The sequence below is a fragment of the Centrocercus urophasianus genome, unplaced genomic scaffold (genome assembly GCF_019232065.1).
Source record: "Centrocercus urophasianus isolate 14NV4802_14NV808 unplaced genomic scaffold, USGS_Curo_1.0 seq_15, whole genome shotgun sequence".
Lineage (NCBI taxonomy): Eukaryota > Metazoa > Chordata > Aves > Galliformes > Phasianidae > Centrocercus > Centrocercus urophasianus.
Genome location: NW_024884697.1, coordinates 22,623,193 through 22,642,574, shown reverse-complemented (window position 1 = coordinate 22,642,574; position 19,382 = coordinate 22,623,193). Strand labels below are relative to the sequence as shown.

At 37.1% G+C, this 19,382-nt stretch overlaps 1 protein-coding gene across 1 annotated transcript in view; it reads right to left on the bottom strand.

The window, feature by feature from the left end:
• The window catches only part of LOC122158828 (ankyrin repeat domain-containing protein 26-like), a 42,675-nt gene that overhangs the window by 11,668 nt on the left and 11,625 nt on the right, over positions 1 to 19,382 (bottom strand). Inside the window, exons 11-26 of the mRNA XM_042815849.1 lie at positions 19,077 to 19,208; positions 17,476 to 17,504; positions 17,314 to 17,377; positions 17,180 to 17,224; positions 14,261 to 14,343; positions 11,678 to 12,652; positions 10,669 to 10,904; positions 9,723 to 9,854; positions 8,985 to 9,018; positions 8,633 to 8,771; positions 7,889 to 8,102; positions 5,618 to 5,801; positions 3,981 to 4,127; positions 2,440 to 3,396; positions 1,600 to 1,752; positions 157 to 332 (exon numbers count right to left, since the gene is read on the bottom strand). Of these exons, the coding sequence (XP_042671783.1) occupies positions 157 to 332; positions 1,600 to 1,752; positions 2,440 to 3,396; positions 3,981 to 4,127; positions 5,618 to 5,801; positions 7,889 to 8,102; positions 8,633 to 8,771; positions 8,985 to 9,018; positions 9,723 to 9,854; positions 10,669 to 10,904; positions 11,678 to 12,652; positions 14,261 to 14,343; positions 17,180 to 17,224; positions 17,314 to 17,377; positions 17,476 to 17,504; positions 19,077 to 19,208 (3,700 nt within the window). The remainder of the gene's footprint in view (positions 1 to 156; positions 333 to 1,599; positions 1,753 to 2,439; positions 3,397 to 3,980; positions 4,128 to 5,617; positions 5,802 to 7,888; positions 8,103 to 8,632; positions 8,772 to 8,984; positions 9,019 to 9,722; positions 9,855 to 10,668; positions 10,905 to 11,677; positions 12,653 to 14,260; positions 14,344 to 17,179; positions 17,225 to 17,313; positions 17,378 to 17,475; positions 17,505 to 19,076; positions 19,209 to 19,382) is intronic.

Genomic DNA, 19,382 nt, shown 5'->3' with positions numbered 1-19,382 from the left:
TGGCACAAGTTGTAAAGGAACACTGTGAAAGAATGCAACTTAAAGCAAGAGTTTCTTTCAAAATCATGCATTACCATGATGATGCAACAAGGCAATCCTAACGTTTTCAAAGAATCTCAGAAAGCAAAACCTTGCTTCATAATGTTATTTTCTTACCGTTGCACATGTTCTTCCAGTTGTTTTATAACAGCATTGGTTCCAGAAGTTGCTAACAGAAGGTCTTTCAGTTTCTCAGAAGAAACTGATATTTCTTTTTCCTTATTATCTAGGACAGTCTTCAAGTCATGAACACAAAGCTCAGACTGAACACGCTGTTCTTCAGATTCCTGTAGCTGTAAGAGAGCAGTGAGAATCCTCAGCACCCAGGTTAGTTTCTCTATAGAGAACTCAGTGAGTGCTGAAGAATTTGAATATTGCACGTATCTACATACACCCTCTACCCAAAGTATTGTAATCATTTCCAATTCATTCAAGCTCTCATTTCTCTTAGCAAATGAACAATAACAGACAATATTTCATCATCTGTGATACTGTCTTCTCCCATCTGTACAAAGGATTTTCTCTAACACCATTATGAGCACTGACACTGTTAATCCTACCTTCTCAGTGATTTGTAGAGACTCAGAGACTCTGTAGCTACTTGCCTGCTATTCTATTGAAAATATTGATTAAAAAATTAATCCTCCTCCTAAAGTGATTTCACAGTTCAAAAGTAGATTCTTATGATATATGTTTCAGTAAAAAACAAACACAACTCTCACAGAGAGCAGAAAAGGAAAGCTCAAATTCAGCTGTCCAGTATTTCTACTGTTTCTCAGAAATCGGACATCTACTTGGCCAAACCAGATGCTATAACCTGTAGAGACACCACGTAATTTTGCAAAGCAGCTTACCAAATACAGATCTTCATGAGGTAAAGATATTGTGACCTCATGTCAAAGACCACCCAATCACAGACACCAGGTGCATAGAACAATCCAATTCATATATATGTCATTAAATCTATACAATTGAATTTATTTCTAGGATAGGAGGACAACATTTCCTTATACTCTGAAATCTCTGCTCTGGTTTGGCACAGGCATGACTGTGATCACAGATGACAAGGGGCAAATTGAGAAGACTAAGGAGGTAAAGACCTGCTTACAGCATTTACAACCAACCTTCTAAGAGACAGAAAATTAATTTGTAAATTCAGAGCACCCACGTGATGTTGCTTCAGATAGTGCAAACATCCCATACACAAACAAATTCTTAGTTGCATCTGATACCAGGAGAGGGAAGGAAGTTGGAAAAAGAAAGAACACTGCTGCAGTACCCTGGAGCCTCAAGAACAGCTTTAGCTGTGGGGTTGAAGAATGTCTCCTACTTGCAAAAGAAACTAGTTGGCTTTTTGATGATTCCAGTAACACTCATCTTTCACTATAGAGGAGGAAGACAGCTGGCAAAGATTTCACTGGCGTCATGAATTATGACAGGGTATCACTGCTAACCTCCTTAGGTCTCTCTGCTACTTGTTCTCAGAACATTATTTTTCTCTTCTTCACCAAAAACAGGAAAAAAAACCCCTCAGATTTATAAGTTACAGCCTCTCTGTACCTTGGTTTTAACCCTGTCCAATTCCTTTTGCAAGCGCAATTTGTCTTCCTCAAGGTCACTGCGATAGCGTGTAGTAACTTCAAGGGAAGCTTCTGACATAGACTGCTTTTTAAGAGCATCAGCAAGCTCCTGCTGTAGCTGTCTGACCAAAACCTAAAGAAACAGTTAGATAAACATGAGGAAAACCATGAAATTTGACTTTACTCCTTTAAACTGACTAGATTATACAATTCAGCCATTTACCAAAGTCTTCCTTAAATACAAGAGAAAAACAATGAACCGCAACAAAACAACATAGTTTGGTTCTATGCATATAACTTACACCTGGTGCATTTCAAAAATACAAAATCATTTTATGGATTGAAACATTTTAATGTTTCAGTTGGGACTGGAGCACCTCCCCTACACAGACAGGCTGAGGGAGCTGGTCTTGTTCAGCCTGGAGAAAAGAAGGTTCAGGGGGGACCTCACTGCAGGCTCCTAAAGGGAGCCTACAAACAGGAGGGGAATCAACTCTTTGAAAGGGTAGATAACTGCACGACAAGGGGAAATGGTTTTAAGTTGAGGGAGGGAAGATTGAGGTTGGATGGCGGGGGAAGTTCTTCACAGAGAGAGTGGTGATGTGCTGGAACAGGCTGCCCAGAGAGGTTGTGGATGCCCCATCCTTAGAGGTGTTCAAGGCCAGATTGGATGGGGCCCTGGGCAGCCTGGTCTAGTATTGGATGTGGAGGTTGGTGGCCCTACATGTGGCAGAGGGGGTTGGAGATCCATGGTCCTTGAGGTCTCTTCCAACCCTGGCCATTCGGTGATTCTGTTATTCCTTTTAATTGTATAGCTTACCTCTCTTTCTACTTTGTCAGTCTCATATTTAAAGACTTGTTCCCTTAAATCAGTACACTTGGTATTTAATTCCTTGTTTCTCTCTTCCATGAGGTAAACTTGCTTTTCAGTATCAGCTCTGAGTTTGTTGAAAATATCATTAAATCTGTCCTGGACATCATTCACAACCTTTTCTTTGATGATCCCCTTGTTCTGCAGATCTTCCAGCTGCTGACGGAGTAAGAGGTTTTCACTTTGGAGCTGAGCCAATCGTTCCTGCATAGATTCCTGCTTTATCATAAATTTGCTGACTTGATCTTTCTCAAGTTGCCGTGCACAGTCACTTTCTTTGGCCTGGCACTGGGCTTGATTTAAGTCTTTTTGCGTCATTTCTAAAAGCAGTGTTTTTTCTCGAAGTGTTTGTTTCAACTGGTGAAGCTCACTTTCTAGACAATTGGCTTTCATTTCCATCTTACTCAGCTGCTGAGACAAGCTCTTGTTGGTCTCTTGCGCATGAGAGAGCTCATGATGGAGCTTGTCTTGTAAACGAAGCCATTCATCACGTTCTTTCTGAAATGTTCGTTCAGCGTCACTTTTCAATGACTGATGACGTTCAAGATCTTGAACAGCAGCATTCAAGCGGGAACGGAATGATTCAATCTCTGTTTCCAGTCTGTCTTTGCTTTCTCTTGTCTGTTCAAGCTTAGAGCTTAGCATTGCAGATTCTGTCTTGAGTAAACTCAGCTGTCCATTGTACTGCAACACTGTTTGTGTTAAGGCTTCCTCATTCAGCTTAAGTTCCTTCAGAAGATCGTCATTTTTTTCTTTCAAAGACTCATTTTCCCCTAAATATTTTCCTTCATCCTCCTGGTGCCTAAGTTTTACTTGATCAAGTTCAAGTCTTAGTATAGCAATCTCTTCTTGCAGTAACTGATTTTTGTACAGCAGATCCTTTTCTCTGTCATTAGTGTCAGATTCCTGTGTGATAAAGGACATGAATGAATAGTCAGTTGGGAAATAAATTCTGGTTTAACCTGGCAGGCAGCTAGGCACCACACTCCCCACCACTAAGTGGGATGAGGGAGAGACTGGAAACAAAATAGAACTCATGGGTTGAGATAAAAATAATTTATGAAGCCAAAAGATGAAAAAAAATGGAAACAAGAAAGTGATGATAGTACAATAACCAATTAAAAAGCCAAGTAATAGGATCACAGTCTCAGCCAATTTCTTTCCTTGTTAGTCTCGAGTTTTCTGGATGTTTCACTGATAGAAACCTTAAAAATGATTATAGCAACCTATACAGTAAAGAACAGCAGATAGCTTAAGGAAGTGGGAACACAGCATCTTATTTTCCAGTGGCTTCCTGCTTCCACATGCAGTTCAGGTATATGTGGGATTGATGCTGCTATCCAGAATTTTTAAAGACAGCAGTAACAAAACTGGGTTATATTGATGAACTGTAGATAATCCACCAAAATGCACAAAATGTTATTTTTCTTATGATTCTAGAATGAGCACAGAGAAATATAACCAAATTAATTAGAAATGGAACTGCTTACCTCTGAATTTTTTCCTATAGTTTTTCTTGTCTCTTCTTCCAGTTCCTTCTGTCTCCACAGGTGGCTGTTCAAAATTCCTTCTTGTAGAGCTCTAGCACTCTTTTCCTGAGAGAGCTGTCTCTGTGTTTCATCACGCTCTTCTTCAATCTACAGTAATATAATTAAGCTTGTGAATCTTGAGCAAAATTAGCAATGCCTTCCTATTTCATTCTTCTTTGCATCCCTATTTTGTAGTAATTCTAGTAAGAGCTGTTTATCATAAAATCATAGAACGACCTGCATATCAATTTTCCATGTTTGCAAACAAATGTGTTTAGGTTTATCTGAATTGAAAGTTATAAGGATAGTGTGTGTCCGTTGCACAAATCAGCATTATAGAAGTTCTATACTTAATGAAATGAATCTCTCTCCATAACAAATGAAAAAAAAAAAAAACCCACCCCAAACTACTATTCTTGGAAATGTACACAGTTTAAGCAGAAAGCCAAGTTCTCTTTCTAACATACTACATATACACACTAAAAATAGAGATGAACACTCATATGCTTACAATCAAAGATCTGAAAACATCTATTCATCAATATTAACACTAACATTAAGAACTGCATAAATCAAATGAGTAACATTTCCAAAAGCACAATAATTACATTGTCTATACTCCACTGCAAGGTCCTAAGCCTCCATCTCTTCTACTAATATTTAGAAATGCTTCAGAACATAGGCCAATATATATTCAGTTTACCAAAATCTAGCAATACTGCTGTACAAAATGAGTTGCACAGGATTTCCAGAAATTATTAATGAAGTAAGACACAGAAGAGGACTGACCAGCGGAACAAACAGAGCAGGAGGTAAACTAATGCCAATCATGCCCTCATAAAATTCAGGCAGACTGAAAGAGGTGATGCTAACTACTTCCTGCTCCTGCCAGAACAACGTAGCCACTGAAGATCCCTAATGATCACTTTCATGTCTTCTTAATGTGTTTGCAAATGTAAGTTTTGCAAAGTTGAGGCTTAAAAACACAACAGAACAGACTGAATTTTTGAGGTATATTTGAAACTGCATGACAGGAATGCTGAAAAGTATGTCAAGGCCAGTGGAAAGATCCTCAAAACTGTATGTAAAAAATGTATGTAAAAAAAGAATTTATGCAGATTACGTACAGTAAAAACATCATCATCTCAATCAAATTAAATAAGGCATTAAACTTGTGATAAAAATAAAGTTGAGAGGTTTTCTGGATTCAATCCTGACTTTAAGATTGTCAGGCAAACAGTAACATTTAGGCCTAAATTTAAATCCATGTAAGTATACTTGAAAGAGCGCTATAAGCAGTAACTCTAATTTCCTCCTGAAAATGAAAAAAACAAACCACACACACACAGTTTTGTAGTAATTAGAAAAGATAACTCAAAGTGAGGTTTTGTCTGAAACACAAACCAAATTATAATTCTGAAAAATGAGAAAAGGAATCATGAACTTGTTTGTTCATGTTGGTTTGAGGACAATGGTCCTCAAAATGTACCAAGACGGTTATATAACGCCTCACTCACAAGCAAGCTTTGTTGAACATACTAGCATAAAATATCAATCAGAAAGAAGCAGAAAAACAGAAGCTAACAGGTTTAATATACCTGTTTCATGAGCTTTCTCAGTGTTATTAACTCCATTTCTAAATTCCTTGCACGTAACTCAAGTTGTTGTTTCTCCTCTGCCTCTCTACAGTATTGATCCTCTTTCTTCCTTAGTTGTTCTCCTATTTTTTCATATTGCATTTCAGCTCTAAGCCTCTTTTGCTCTTCTTGTTTCAAAGAAAATCTGGGATTTAAAAGAGAATATTTGAGGAATTAAAGCACTCACAAAAAAGTAAATATGCCACACCATGAACTTGCAGAAACAAATTAAACCATAAAAATGTCACATCTTTTCAAATACAGAAGTTTTGCTGCAATTTTAAACTTTTAAAATAACTCTAATTTCATTCCATTAGTGGTAAAAGACATTTTGTACATGAGCTGCACAAGGCTGACAAATAAGCCATTAAGTGATGTACAAAATTTATCATGTATTTTCAAGTTTATGTAGGTAAACATGAAGGAATAATGCACACATCTGTAATTCCTAAAAAAAATCCCAAAACTTCACATTACAGGTGCACACTTCATTCAAAATTAGTTCACTGTCTTACCAGATCAAAATACCATAAGCTTTTAATATAAAAAATATACTGTTTTTAATATGCTGAACATCATCTACATACTATGGATTCACTGTGACTGCAAGTAATACTAACAAAACAACACATCACTTGTCTAAGACAAATCCAAAACCTTTTAAGAACCCTTTCCAGGACTATAACAACTGCTTACCATCTGTGAAGTAACTTTTTTTTTTTTTTTTTTAAAATAAATTAAAGGATAAGGATAGTGTTCCAAAAAGGATTTAGAAATGTTAAGCTTAGTATGATTAAAAAACACAGTTACAGTTCTAAAACTCACTGGATTTACATGTGAGAGAAATAATATCAGCTTGATTTTCCATCTAACTGATAAAAACACCTTGGAGAATGTTAGGCTTTTTTTTTTAAATAACTGAAATAATTAGCAATAAGCATTGATATGGTTAAAACTGTCATTGTGTATCCACAATAAGTAAACAAGAAAGCAGTTTTGTATTTGCTTCTTATTTTGAATATTTTTCCAATATTTTTGTCAACAAATAAGAAAGTAACTACAAACATAAAGAAAGAGGTACCCCAAAAAATCTGCTTTACTAATTCTGGAAAATGAGTATCAGCAACCACTAATAAATAGCTCAAAAGATTGGCTGTAACATCAGTATTTAAATAGCTTATACTCAAGGAGAAAGCTTTACATATAATTGTTACTTTAGTTTCCTGAAAAGTACAGCTTTTACAAACATATAGCTGATTAGCTAACACTGTTTTGAGATTTTATATTGAAAGAAAAAAATAATTCCTTGTTTTTATAGATGTTTGGGAATTTTAAAAGATATTTAGAACCAAATTCAGGCCAAATTAGGAATGGCTTTGTCTTACTCTGTCTTACTTATAATCCCCTTCCATGTACTGTGAGACTGCTGGCGTATCTCCTTGAAGTCCATTTCCCTCAGCTTCTTCTCACAGAGAAAGTGCTCCATGCTCTGTGATCAGCCTGGAAGGCCTCTGCTGAACTCAGACATGTTGACCATGATCTCTTGTACAGGGAGGCCAAACGTTGGACCCAGTGCTCCAGATACAGACCAACAAGAGCTAAGTAGGGATGGATCCCTCCCTTCACCTTCTTGACTCTCTGCTCTTCTTAATGCAACCCAGGATGCTGTTGGCCTTCTCAGCTGCAAGATCATTCTGGATCATGTTGCTCTTAATCTCTGCCAAGGCCCCAAAAGGCTTCTCAGCAAAGCAGCTCACCAGCAAGAGCATTTTACTGTGTATCCTCACAAGGGGTTTCTCCATCCCATGTGCAGGGCTTTGAATTTGTTCTTAACGAATTTTATATAATGCCTGCTTGCCACCCCTCTGAAACAGTGTAAACAGTGACTGAAGACCACCTGCATGTAGCTCAGGAGTAGGAGGACAAGGAAACAATACCAAATTTGATCTTCAATCAAACACACCCAGTAAACTGTTTCAATTTGTGGTCTGAGGAGTTGCCATGATTCCTGATTTTATATAAAAACAGAAGGTACAAAGACAAAACCTGTGAAATACAACTCTTAAAAATGCTTTTAAGTCCCAATCCCTGGAGGTACTTAAGAGACACATGACTGTAGCACTAAGGGACATGGCTTAGTGGTGGGACTTGGCATGCTGTTGATGGCTGGACTACCAGCATCTTCTAAAACAGGACCAGGATAACAAACAATCAAAATGCAAGATTACTTACTTAAGGCTTCGGATATCACTTTTCAATTCCATTTCTTGGTGAGCCAATGTGGATTTCAAATCTTCAGTCTCTTCTGCTATTAACTGTGACTCCTCTTTTTCACTTCTCAACTTTCTGACTTCTTTCCAGAGAGCTGCATAGCGATTTTTTTCGCGATCTATTCTCTGTTCATATTCAAGAAGTATGTTTTGAATTTTCAGCAAAATAGCAGAATCTGTATGGAGACAAAAAGTATACAAAACTGCACATATGCATAAAAACTTTCCACTTTACAATCTATTTAATTCTTTGCTGAATTGGGTATAGGTGTCAAGGTTTTAGTCGTGGGGAAGTCTCTATAACAAAAACCATTATTTTATGGAGCATTACTTATTAAGGGGCATAAAGAGGAAGAAAAAAAAAGGACTGGTCTTTTTTTATTTTTATTACTACATTTGAATGCACTGGTCTGTACTTTACAAAAACTTTCTCTTCCAGTTCTGACTAGAGACACAGCTGGTAGGTAAGGCGTGTTTGTTGACAACACAGATAGACATCTGAGGTTAGGTGAGATAAATTGTGCATTCAGTGCAGGAGTCTGTACTCAAGTCTGTACTTCTAAGGGAGTAGGGTATGGGCAAGAGTCATTTTTGATCATAAATATTAGACCTAAATATGACACTAAGGAACTGTGAAGGTACACAAGGAAACAAGAGTTTTAGAAGAGGAACTTGTAACAGAAGACAAAGTGAGTTAGAGACTTACCTGTATGATCCACACTAAGCTGTTCTAACAGCAACATAGCTTCTTTGTAAGTTGAAGTTGGCAACTCAGCATCCTCTGTAGTTGTATCAGATGACTGTGTTAAATCAAGGTCATCAGTAACATCCATTTGCATGCTGACCTACAGACAACACAGTGTGTATACAAAACTATGTTATTACAGATCATTATAAATGCAGGAACAATTCATTTTCTCACTCACAGCCCATGAATTTGACTCAAATAGTACAAAGCTGCATATTAGCAGAAATCTTTGCATCTAATTGAACATGATGTAAAAGCTGTCACAGTTTAAGTGATTAAAAACCGATTAGAAAAAGTAATTTTACAGTACCTTGCCCTTTTCACTCCCTGTTTTTGCTGCAGGCCTGGAAAACAGAAATACATTTCAGTACTGGAATGCTTACACAACATGAACAACAAAAAATTGAAAGTGCTCTGAATACTTAATTTCAGAAGTGAATTAAACTGCAGTTTAATACAATAACTGTGTTATACATAGTCATGTAGTTGGAGGCAGAAAAAAACCAACAAAAACACCATACGTGTGCTAGAAGGCTGTTTTTTCTGCTTGATATTGTTAATTATACAACAGCCAAAGTTGAAAACCACCTCCAAAAAGGCTCTCAGGTCTCCCCAGAGCCTTCTCTTCTCCAGGCTGAAGAGTCCCAACTCTCTCAGCCTGTCCTCATAGGGGAGGTGTTTCATCCCTTGGATCATTTTTACGCCCTCCTCTGGATTCACTGTATAACATATCCACATCCCTTCTGGATCCACATCTGGATGCAGTACACTTGGTGAGGTCTCACCAGTGCAGAGTAAAGGGCAGGATCACCTCCCTTGATCTGCTGGCCATGCTGCTTTTTGATGCAGCCCAGAATATGGTTGGCTTTCTGGGCTGTGAGGGCACATTGCTGGCTCACGTCCAGCTTGCCATCCACCTGCACACCCTCAAGTCATTTTTGGCAGGAGAAAATCATTGTACGCATTCAGTTTGTAAAATTTATCTTTAGTTTTCAGGACAACTTTTGTAATCATTAAATGTATTTATCATATTCCTTATATTCAGTACCTTTCTTCAGCTTGGGATGTTTCACTGCAAGTGCTATCATCCGCTACTTGAATCTTCTGATTAGCCTTCTGCTTTGAAGACTGCCTTTTATTCTCATTTTTCTTCATACCTTTTGCATTCATAACAGATTTACTATATTGAACAGAAAGAAAAAAAAGTCATCAATTGAGTACATTATATAAAATAAAAAACACTCCATGAAAAAAAATCAAGACTAAAATGCCTGTTAAAACACAGGCTTGATTCCCAAGATCTGGGAAGATACTCAAGTAAGCTGGAACACCTCTCTCTCCCCATTAAAGGATGTACTTAGAGCACAGATTTTCCTGAAGAAGGTGCAGATAAAAATTCCTGCCAAGGGTAATGGAAAAGCATCTTTGCTTTCTTCTAACTTCTTAGAATTGTTTGGTAATATTATTGTTCCCTTTTTCTTGACAAAGACAGTCTGAGTTTAATGAAAACAATTCCATGAGGAACACTAATATCTCCTAGAAAAGGGAGAAAGTAAACTGAGTTCCTGCTTTTCTGTTCTGATTGGCTATTTATTAAGAAAATAACATTTTCTCAACCTCCAGCTAAGATTCTGAAGACACGACTAGTGTCAGTATTAAGGAAAAAATTCTCTGGGCAGCCTGGTCTGGTGGTTGGAGATTCTGCACATAACAGGGGGGTTGAAAGTAGATGATCATTGTGGTCCTTTTCAACCCAGGACATTCTATGATTCTACAGTTAAGACCTTTGTCTCCTCCAATGAAATAAACCTGAACCTCCATTGTGCACTTAGTTCTCAGAAAAAGATATTTTTTAAAAAGTTTGAGAAGTAGGAGACTACTCAGCATAGCTTTCAACACTGAGGAGAGTGCTTCAAATACAAGATAAAAAAAGCCCTAAAACTAAAACTCCTAAATATTACAAATAAAAATCGCAGAATGTTTTATTAGTTTACCCTTTTGTTGGCATTCTAGTTAATTTTGGTCTCTCCTCAGATGAAGAGTTCTGTGTGCGTTTTTCTTCTATCATTTTTTCATTCTCAAGTTTTTTCTCATTCTTCCTTAGAGCAAGCTCTTCTTTAACTGGTTGATTGTTAACACTGCCTGCTGGTGTATTTAATTTATCAAGATCGTCCTCTTTCTCCACTGCTTGCATTTTGAAATGTTTCTGCTTCTTTTTTTCCTTCTCAACCTATGAAGAGAAAATTAAGCTTCATACATTTTTCTGTTTCTAAAGGCAATGTAAGACCAAATAATATAAGCTTGACTTCTAAAATAATGTAAAATAAAAAAGAATTTTCACAAAAATTACTCTACAAAACGTACCAAGTCAACGAAAACACACTGAATTCACTCATGATCTGAAGTTCAACAAAAAAACCCCCAAGCCTTAGGAAAGAAACAATAATGGCATTACTGGTGCATTACTGATAAGAAATTAGACAGACTACACAACATTAGCTGTAGAAATAAAAAAATATGAGTAGATGCATGATGGAGTACTTCCTTAATGATGAGGAAAAAAAACCTCACAAGCATAAAGTTTCACAGCAATCAGGAATTTTAGTGAAAGGCAGTGAAGGCACGCCATGCACAAACCACAGCAAATGAAGAGATTAGTCAAGAGCCTGTTCAGAAGCTATTTTCATTCCTTGATTGAGAATCAAAACTGGTGTACTTGTATGTATTTGTTTTTATGGCAATGTGGTGATAACTACTTACACTGGAACTGACTGCCACCTATTGTTAAACTGAATCAATACATTTTGATTCCTCAAAACCTTCTGATTACATCATGGGGAAAAGTACAATTCACCACTGCTCTCCTTATTTATGAGTAATGTACTTCCCTTAAAACAAAAAAAAGAAAAACAATTTCCACAAAGCATGATCAATAGCTAACATGAACAGGACCATTGATATGGAGAAAGACTAAGGAATAAGGAGCAGCAGGTGAACTTCTACCTCTTTTTGTAGCTGTACCTTCTCTTTCTCCAAAGCCAGGAATACCATTTGCAGCATTCCTACCTTACTCTTAAATCTTTCCATATCTTGTTTTAATTCTTCATCCAGATTCCTTTTCAGCATGCCACAAGGTTGCTGATCATGTGGAATAAGATTTTCAATTTCTGCTTCTCCTATTTCCTTGTTTTTGATAAGGCAGTCTCTGGAAACACTGTCACTAAGACAGACATCCTTACCAAATTTCTTCTCTCTGATAAAACCCAGTGTACTTTCATCATTTGTGGAAATAGGTCTTATTTTAGGAAGAATATTAGAAATGTCATCCAAAATATTTGTTTTTAAACAATGTCTCGGGGAATACTCAGGACTTCCCTCTACATTCCTTCCAATCCCATTCTCATTTTCTTCCATTTCCTCTCCTCTTGCTAGAGGTACTTTTGTATTATCTGTGTAATTAGTGCAGTCTTCTTCGTCTGTACTCCAGGTATTTTCCATGTTTGCATTTAAGTTACTGTGATCAGGAAGGACACCGAGACTCTGAACTACAATTTCCACTTCGGGTTCCTTTAGGTCTACGTTAAGTTTCATATCTCCAGATTCACCTTTACTTTCTAACTTATTATTTGATTCTGTCACACAAGATGAAACACGAAAACTCTTCAATTCTTCATTGAAGTCATCTTCTGCCACTTCTGCCACAAGGGATGTAGTTTCCTCAGATTCATTAATTTCACCAAACAGCTGCTTCAGCTCTGCTGTGATGTTTTTAAAATTTGTTTTCAATTCCCTTTTCTCTTTTTCAACCCACATTCTTTCATATCTTTCTTCCCACGGCTTTAGACTTAACTGCTTGACAGCACTGTGGGATTCCTCATTTTCTGCTAGGGCTTCCTGATGAGAAATTTCTGCTTTGTCAGTCTGTATTTCATATGCTGGGTTTTCTATCAAGTTGGTAGTTTCTAAAACATATTTATCCTTAAGTAAGCAGGTAAAGACAGAAAAATTACCAAGAAAAAGGAAATTATGGTTAAGCCATGTAATTTACATTGCAAACTCATTCTATCATGCAACAAAAAACAAAGGTACCACCTTATTTCTTTTTTCCTCAAAATGAAAGGATCTAGTTTAGAAACAATAGTTTTTCTGCCATTAGATTTCTCCAAAGACGAGGATTGCTTTAGCCAATTACAGAGAACAGGCAGGCTAAAAGGTGTCACTATGCAGTTCATGTTTTAGTACTTAAAAAATAAAAATTAAAAAAAAAAAAAAAAAAAAAAAAAAAAAAAAATCAAAAGAAACCAACAATCAAGAACAACACAAAACACAACTGCCCAAATTTTCCCATCCTCCATCACTTTCTACTGACTGGCACTTTACAATCCCCTGCTAGTTGAGTTAACACAGTGTTAGTGATCATAACGAGCTTTTTACTATCCACCACAAGGGATTGATTACATTACAATCATTTATGCTCCCCAGAGTCAAAATTATTAAATTACATTCCAAGCTCCCAAGACAAACATTTACTAGGAAAACCTGTTCACTGCTGCCCTCAGCCCAAAATCATGAACCAAGACATCTATCAAAACTACCGAGCCTCCTCATATCTCTGGCTCCTCTCTGGTGCTGACTGCTTGTACTGTGTGCCTCAGTCCCTGCAACATTATCCTTGGTTTGTGTTCCCTTCTGAATAAGACCTGCCACCTTGGCGTCCCAAGGGACCACAACCACTGATCTTCTTACTCTGGTTATACAGGCCCTTTTCTCCTTCCACATCTTAACTCCACAAAAATCTTTCACAATGCAGAGGAGTATCTCAGTCACCACCTCTCTCAGCCACTCCACTCCCAAGCTCCATTCACTCTGCACATCTGCTATCACCTTCCAACACTTAAGTCCTGTTCTCTATCTGCTGAAATTAATCACATCCCTCTTCTATGGTGCCTTGGATGTATAATGGATATTATTTCTTACTCCACTGTCCCTTGAGGTATTACAGAAGACGCCACACGCTCACTGGAGACCCCTACCCAGTCCTGTATGCCCAGTACAAACAGGATACCTGGTTTATATTCCTTTACAATGGCCTCCAAAAAATATATTTTCAAACACTTATTAACTTGATCAGACAAGGATATATTTTGCAGAGGCAGAGAATGCATTGACAGATCATCATATTTCAAGTTTTTGCTTAATCTTTCTCTTACAAAGAGGAAAATCTGGCATGTTTTGTCAAATAAATAATCACACGATAGAAAAATCTTGCTCCTAATTGAATATGTATTTTGCATAGGAAAAAAACCCCCACCACATGACTGCACTTTTTATCAGCATTGCACGTAAGGAAAAACAGAGGTCAGTGTTTAAGCAAACCAGCTGGAAACACAGCAGGACAAAATGTCAAGTATCCATCACAACGGCAAGCATTTTACACACCATAAGAAGACAGTATCTAACTTCAAATGATACAAACTTCATGTACAAGACTCTTTTCTCAGAACCATTTACTGACTGGTAAGCTTTCTTTTACATTAACACATAATACAGTTCACCAATTCAGATATAATATTTGCTTTCACATACCTGCCTTCCACAGTTTTCAATGGCATCCTTGACCATCTCTTTTTCAGCTGATGACACAAGAAAGATATGTTCTGAGCACTCACCTACAGTGAAGAAATTCCTTCTTTATAATGAACATGACTTATTACGATTTATTTATACCTACAGTACATTCTGAGTCGTTACATTTATGAGAAAATAACACAAACTAACACAATCTCTCAAGTGTATGATTTATGACTTGAATATAACACAGTTTAAAGATGCATCTCTGTGAACTACCCTCTCTCAAGGCATTTTCCCTTTCACGCACAAGTTTGATAAAAATCAGTACAAGAGGTCACAAATACACCTTTAATGATCTCAAATGGTTTATGTATATGTAGAAATATATTTATATACAATGACACACTGTATGCTATACTGTAACTGGCTAGATTCCTCTAGCTATTTTCACTGCTCCTTATTTTGTATGAAGAAGAGTCTCATTTAACCCTTTTAGAGTTAGAAATACATGTACCACAGGAGTCACAATGCTCTGCAGAAGAAATTCAGCTTGCTGAAACCCAAACCCAAAAGTCAGAGAAACTTTCACATATACTTCTTAATACCTGATCTTCAAGATTACACATAGATGGAGACAAAAAAAAAAAAACAGACAAGGAAGGATTAACAGAAAATACATGAAACGCTATACTGATATAATTTGAGCTATGAGAAGATTGATTTTCCTACCCAACTTTACAATGTTATAACATCCTGGACCATTATTGGACTACATTTCACATTACTGCATAAAACAGACAAAACTAAGACTCACAGAATCATAAAGATTGGAAAAGACCTCCGAGATCATGGATAAATGAGGTTGCCAAAAATCACTATCCACCATATTTAAAGAGTTGTGGCAGTCAGGTGAAACCCTCAGTGACCATAAAAAGGGAAACATCACACTTGTTTTTAAAAAGGGTAAAAAAGGAGGTACTTCCCAGGATCCAACCAACCATGGAGTGACTGCAGTGACAGATTAAGAAACAGCAACTGATGTTAGCTACCTTGATTTAAGACTTCTTGCATGGGCTCAAATAACATTCTTGTCTCTCTAAATTGGAGAAATATGATGGATGGATTGTTTAGTACATAAGGAAGTGGTGCCAAGTGGTGTAGCTGATATGTTAGTGAAAAGAGATGACATTCAGAAGGACAATGACAGCCTAGAGAAACAGGCCTCATGACGTTCAACAAGGCCAAGTGCAAAGTCCTGCACCTGCATTGGGCAATCATCAGCTCAGACTGGGCAATGAACAGACAGAGAGCAGTCCTGTGGAAAAGGACTTGGGGATAATGCTGGATGAAAACTTAGATACAAGCTGCCAATGCATGCTTGCAGTCCAGAAAGCCAATTGCACCCGGGGCCACAAAAGAGGCACTGCATGGCCAGCAGGCCAACAGAGATGACTGTCCCCTCCCTACTCCACTCTTCCAAAACCCTACCAGGAGTACTGAGTTCAGCTCTGGGGCTCCCAGCACAAAAGTCTCCGGTTAGAGCAGGTCCAGAGGAGGGTCTCAAAGAATAATTTGAGAACTGGAACACTTTTCCTATGAAGAAAAGCTGACAGTGTTGGAAAATAAAAGACTTTACACAGACCATATTATGGCCTTTCAATAATTAATGGGGCTTATAAGAAAGATGAAGGAAGACTTTTTACTATGGCCGTAGTGATAGTGCAAAGAGTAACAGTTTTAAACTGAAAGACAGTTTAGATAAGGAATAAATTCTTGATGAGGGTGGCAAGGCACTGGAACATGTTACCCACAGCAGCGAGGTTGGAACTAAGTGATCTTTAAAAGTCCTTTCCAGTCCAATTCTATAATTCTATGATTCTAACAATCCTTACTGCATCTTACAGAAATACTATCACTGCAGAAGAGAACCTCCTTTTCTTTATGCATTGCAAATACACACACACACACACACAAACACTTTTTCAGGAGGCAAGTTTAACCTCTATCGTTGTCAAAAGAAACAGTACCTTTTTTCCTAAGACAAGGATGTCAAACAGCTTGGAACAATTTCCATTCCATACTTAGAAGTTGTAATAGTTTTTTGAATTTTTTCTAATCATCTACTTCATATGCTTGCTTATATAGGTTTTCACCTGATTTGTATTTTCAGGGGCTCATTGTAGAAATTCTAAGACCTGAATAGGGAACTGTTTTGCATCTTGCTAACAAACACTTAAATTCATACACATCAGAATGAAGAAACTAAAAACCCATTAAGGTTATATATCCTCTCTCCCATATATATATATATATATATATATATATAGTGTATGATCTAGCTGCTTCACTTTTATCCTTATTTCCCAACAAAAAGGAATTCCTGTCAACGTACTTTCACTCATTACCTCCCACTTAAACTTTCTTCCCTACATTCTTCCCCTAGCTCTAAATTCAGTGGTCAGTTTCACCAAAACGAGAGAATATATACTACATGTTTTAAAACAACTGTCAGAGAGGTAGAGAAAAGTCAGGTAAATAATCACTCATGCTAAGTGCAGCATAAGCCTGGCAATCACTCTTACTGTCCCACCTGCAGTTCCTGGACAGCTTAGTTTGCAGATCCCTTGCCTGGAACCAGACATAGGACATACTTCCTATTGCTCCTCTAGAAACTGGTATATTCAGAAACAGGAAGAAAAGTAAATTTGAAGACTTCCTGACAAGGGGTGATGATAGCAGATGGAAGAAGCTTATGCTGTAGAAAGGTTTTTACAAGCACTGAATAGAGGACTAGAGGAAAAAGCACTCACAGATGGAGGCATATTTCATTAAATCTTATGCTGAAATAACATAGCAAACATTAATAGTAGGAATTTACAAGTATAATGTGTGTGTCCACAAAGGAACATGACAAAAAAAACCTTTTAAAAATACCTTCAATATTGTCTACATCTTCTAAACTCAATTCCTCCTGTAGATCTGCAAAACAAATGAATCAAATGCTTAGTTAAATGTGCTTCTCCAGAAAGATTCTGAAGTTAAACTCGGAATACCAAAGTCACCATTACCTGATTTCCTCCTTTCTTTTTTTGAAGGTGTTTCATTCCTCTCTAAAACTGCAGAAACCTTCAACTATGAAAGACAATCCAGTGAACAAAAGAAGATAAATTCAAAGTAACTACATATTCTTTAGCAAGCAGGACAAGTAGACTGAAATGAAAATCATTTACCTGCAAATCACCGGATTTCTCTGAAAAGCCTGCAGGTGAAAAATGAAAGCGCTATTTTATTTAATTGAAGATACCTTTTACTCTGTACAACATCAGTAGGTTCTGCAGTTGTTGGCTGGATACTTCATTGAGAGTGCAACACCTAATATTCAATTATCTTATCACAGAGAATTCACAGCAGTATGCAAGAAATGCAGAGTAATTCCCATCATGCATCTTTTATTAAAAATGTTAAATCACAGAATGACAATTCCTGTGAAGCATGAAGTCATGCCTGTTAACAAAACAAGGTTAAAATATTTTATTCTTTTTGGAAGCTGAATTCTGCTTTCTAAAAGGATTAATTAGTGCAGAAAGCTCTATGAACAATCATAAAAGAATCCAGCAGCACCAGGACTACTTCTATCCCACTAGAGCTCAATGTTGAGGCTGCTTTCTCATTAACAGCTTTACAGAGAGCAAGGGTACAGACACAAAAATCTCATACAAATGTCATTCAATGAGGTAAAACTAAGCTGGTTCTCAACTGATCACTCTGGTTTAGCTTGCAGGGAAATAAATGATACAAATGTTGTTTGGTTGTAATGCACATGTGCATTATTCCAAATATTTTTGAAGTTTTGTGTCCAATTTTATTTCCGAACTCACACAACCTACTGCCCATGTATTTCTTGAATTCTGTGCTGCAGTCATCTTATAGTTTGAGTCCTCTGAAACAAGTATAGAAAATGCTTCTAGGAATGGTTCCACAGAAGAAGTCACACATTAAAAAAATATTAATAAAAAACCACCAAGATTTGATTTTAGTACACATAGTGTACTGAAGTAACATGGAAATACCTTAGAAAGTTATCACAATCAGCTCTTCCCCCTTTCCATATTGATTTCAAACTTAACAGAATCATATGAAGCAGACTTCCATGACAGTAAGTTGATTTACAGCTCCCAGAAGCTTGAAAAAAAGAACTGGTTCCATCTTACTAAGCTGAATTTGGATTAGCCTTTTTGGTCATTATACCCATACTATAGGCTGGATTTCCAAATCATTTTCAAAAAGATAAAAGCTTTATTCCAATAGCGAAACTCCCCTTCTCAATCAGGATGGTCACAAGGCAAATGCCACAACCTGCAGGCAGAAACCATCAGCAACAAAACCTAAATTTGTCCTCACATTTTAGTTCCTACTCAAAGCACAACAGAAACCTATAAAAAATAAAGCTATGGAAAAAAGAAAAAAAAAAAAAAGCTTAACCAGATGATATTTTTCTTCTGCTGATTATCCAGGAATGACTGAATCCTCAAACAGGTCAATCTTAAACTAGATACCACTCTTACCACATTAAGCAACAAGTTAAAGCAAAAAAAAACAAAACACCAAATAACATGCATGTCCAAAAAAACACACATAACGAACACAAGAACTTCCTTGACTAATCAAACTGGCCAGCAAGTGAAGAGTTAGCTGGTGTTAATTAACAATAGCCAAGCACTTCTTCATTGCTGTAGCACATAACCACAGCACAACAGGGCTCCTAAGGCGAACACTGGAAAAAGTTCACTTGTCTGTAAACAGAGACAAATCCAATCAATGAGAAAGTTACCATTGTTGTGCTTCCTTGAAACACTCTGCAAGCATATTCCGCGTTCAACAGCAGGTGGGAGCACCACAACAGGTGATACTTTCCCTGGACTTCCAGAATACATCTGCACAATAAAGAACAGATGCATGAGAACTAGTACAATTTTTTTTTTTTTTAATCAATTGTATGAAAGCTTTATGTATCTCTAATAAAAGGGCAAAAAAATCCTCACAACTCATCTGGAACTATTCTGTAATGTTGATAAAGGCTGGCAAACCGGATAGCCACAAAAGAAATTAACACGGGAAATCAAGATGTTGATTGCAG